The 1,025-nt window shown below is 35.6% G+C and overlaps 1 protein-coding gene across 1 annotated transcript in view; it reads left to right on the forward strand.

The window, feature by feature from the left end:
- LOC107564975 (protein FAM184A-like) overlaps positions 1-1,025 on the forward strand; it is a 41,164-nt gene that overhangs the window by 38,795 nt on the left and 1,344 nt on the right. The window contains exon 10 of the mRNA XM_016250164.1: positions 4-54. Within this exon, the coding sequence (XP_016105650.1) occupies positions 4-54 (51 nt within the window). The remainder of the gene's footprint in view (positions 1-3; positions 55-1,025) is intronic.

Consider the following 1,025-nt stretch of genomic DNA (forward strand, 5'->3'; position numbering starts at 1 on the left):
CCCCTGCATTATCACCCCACACTGAGAATCTCCACTGTGCATGACTTCCATATGGTAAATTACCCTTCTTTTGTCCTTCCTTGTCGACAGTCTACTCATAAAACACATTATGCATATGAAAACATGTTTCTCATCCAGGAAAGCGCAGCTGTTGTTTCATTTCGAAATTGTGCATTACACAGAATATTTTAAGATAGCAAGCCCAGACATTTGAAGCAGACACATGATGCAGAGTCTAACAGGCTTTTCTCCATCTCGCTCAGCCTTGAGCTGCGGCCAAGAAAGAAGCTTCTTTAAGCTGATTTGGCCACATTTCGGATTACCAAGTAATGAAAAAAACATTAATAGTTGCTTTCATCTCGATTCTTTTATGTCAACCCTTGAATGTGGTTGTTGGCGCTGCATGTTAGAGTGGCTCTGTGGGTGGACTGTTTAAATGTGCTCTCGTTCCTCCCAAACATGGAAGCAGCAGGATAAAGAGAAACTATCCACAAAATGGCGAAGTGTCAACAGCAAAACTGGATGATTCTCTAATTAGATGATAATAGATGGTAACTAACCCACTGTATTGAAAATCCTCTTAGTTCTTCTTCTTCTTCCCAAATTTCTAAATGATTCGGTCCAAATGGCTTAACGCAGAGGTTTTCAGACTTTTTAATATGAAGGCTTCTCTAATACTAATATGATGATCTCCTTCCTAAAATACCAAGTCAGCTTTACTGTATACACTATTATATTTAAAGGCCTATTTATGCTGTGTGGAAAAAAATACTAAGTATGATATTTAAGGAGAACATGTTTAAATATTAAATAATTGGCATTCATGTTGTCATTTGTTTTTATATTTTACAGTTAAAGCTATGGCTTTAAAAAGTATAAAACAAGCATGATTAATCTCAGAATATCCAAATTATGATCCACACTTTGTTTTTGTATTTTGGTCTTAATACTTTTTGAAAATGTAAAAGAAAATTCTATTTGCCTTGCATTAATGTTCAGCCTTGCATTAATGTAACAGCAGTGAT

This window comes from Sinocyclocheilus grahami, unplaced genomic scaffold, assembly GCF_001515645.1.
Source record: "Sinocyclocheilus grahami isolate Dianchi unplaced genomic scaffold, SAMN03320097.WGS_v1.1 scaffold972.1, whole genome shotgun sequence".
Lineage (NCBI taxonomy): Eukaryota > Metazoa > Chordata > Actinopteri > Cypriniformes > Cyprinidae > Sinocyclocheilus > Sinocyclocheilus grahami.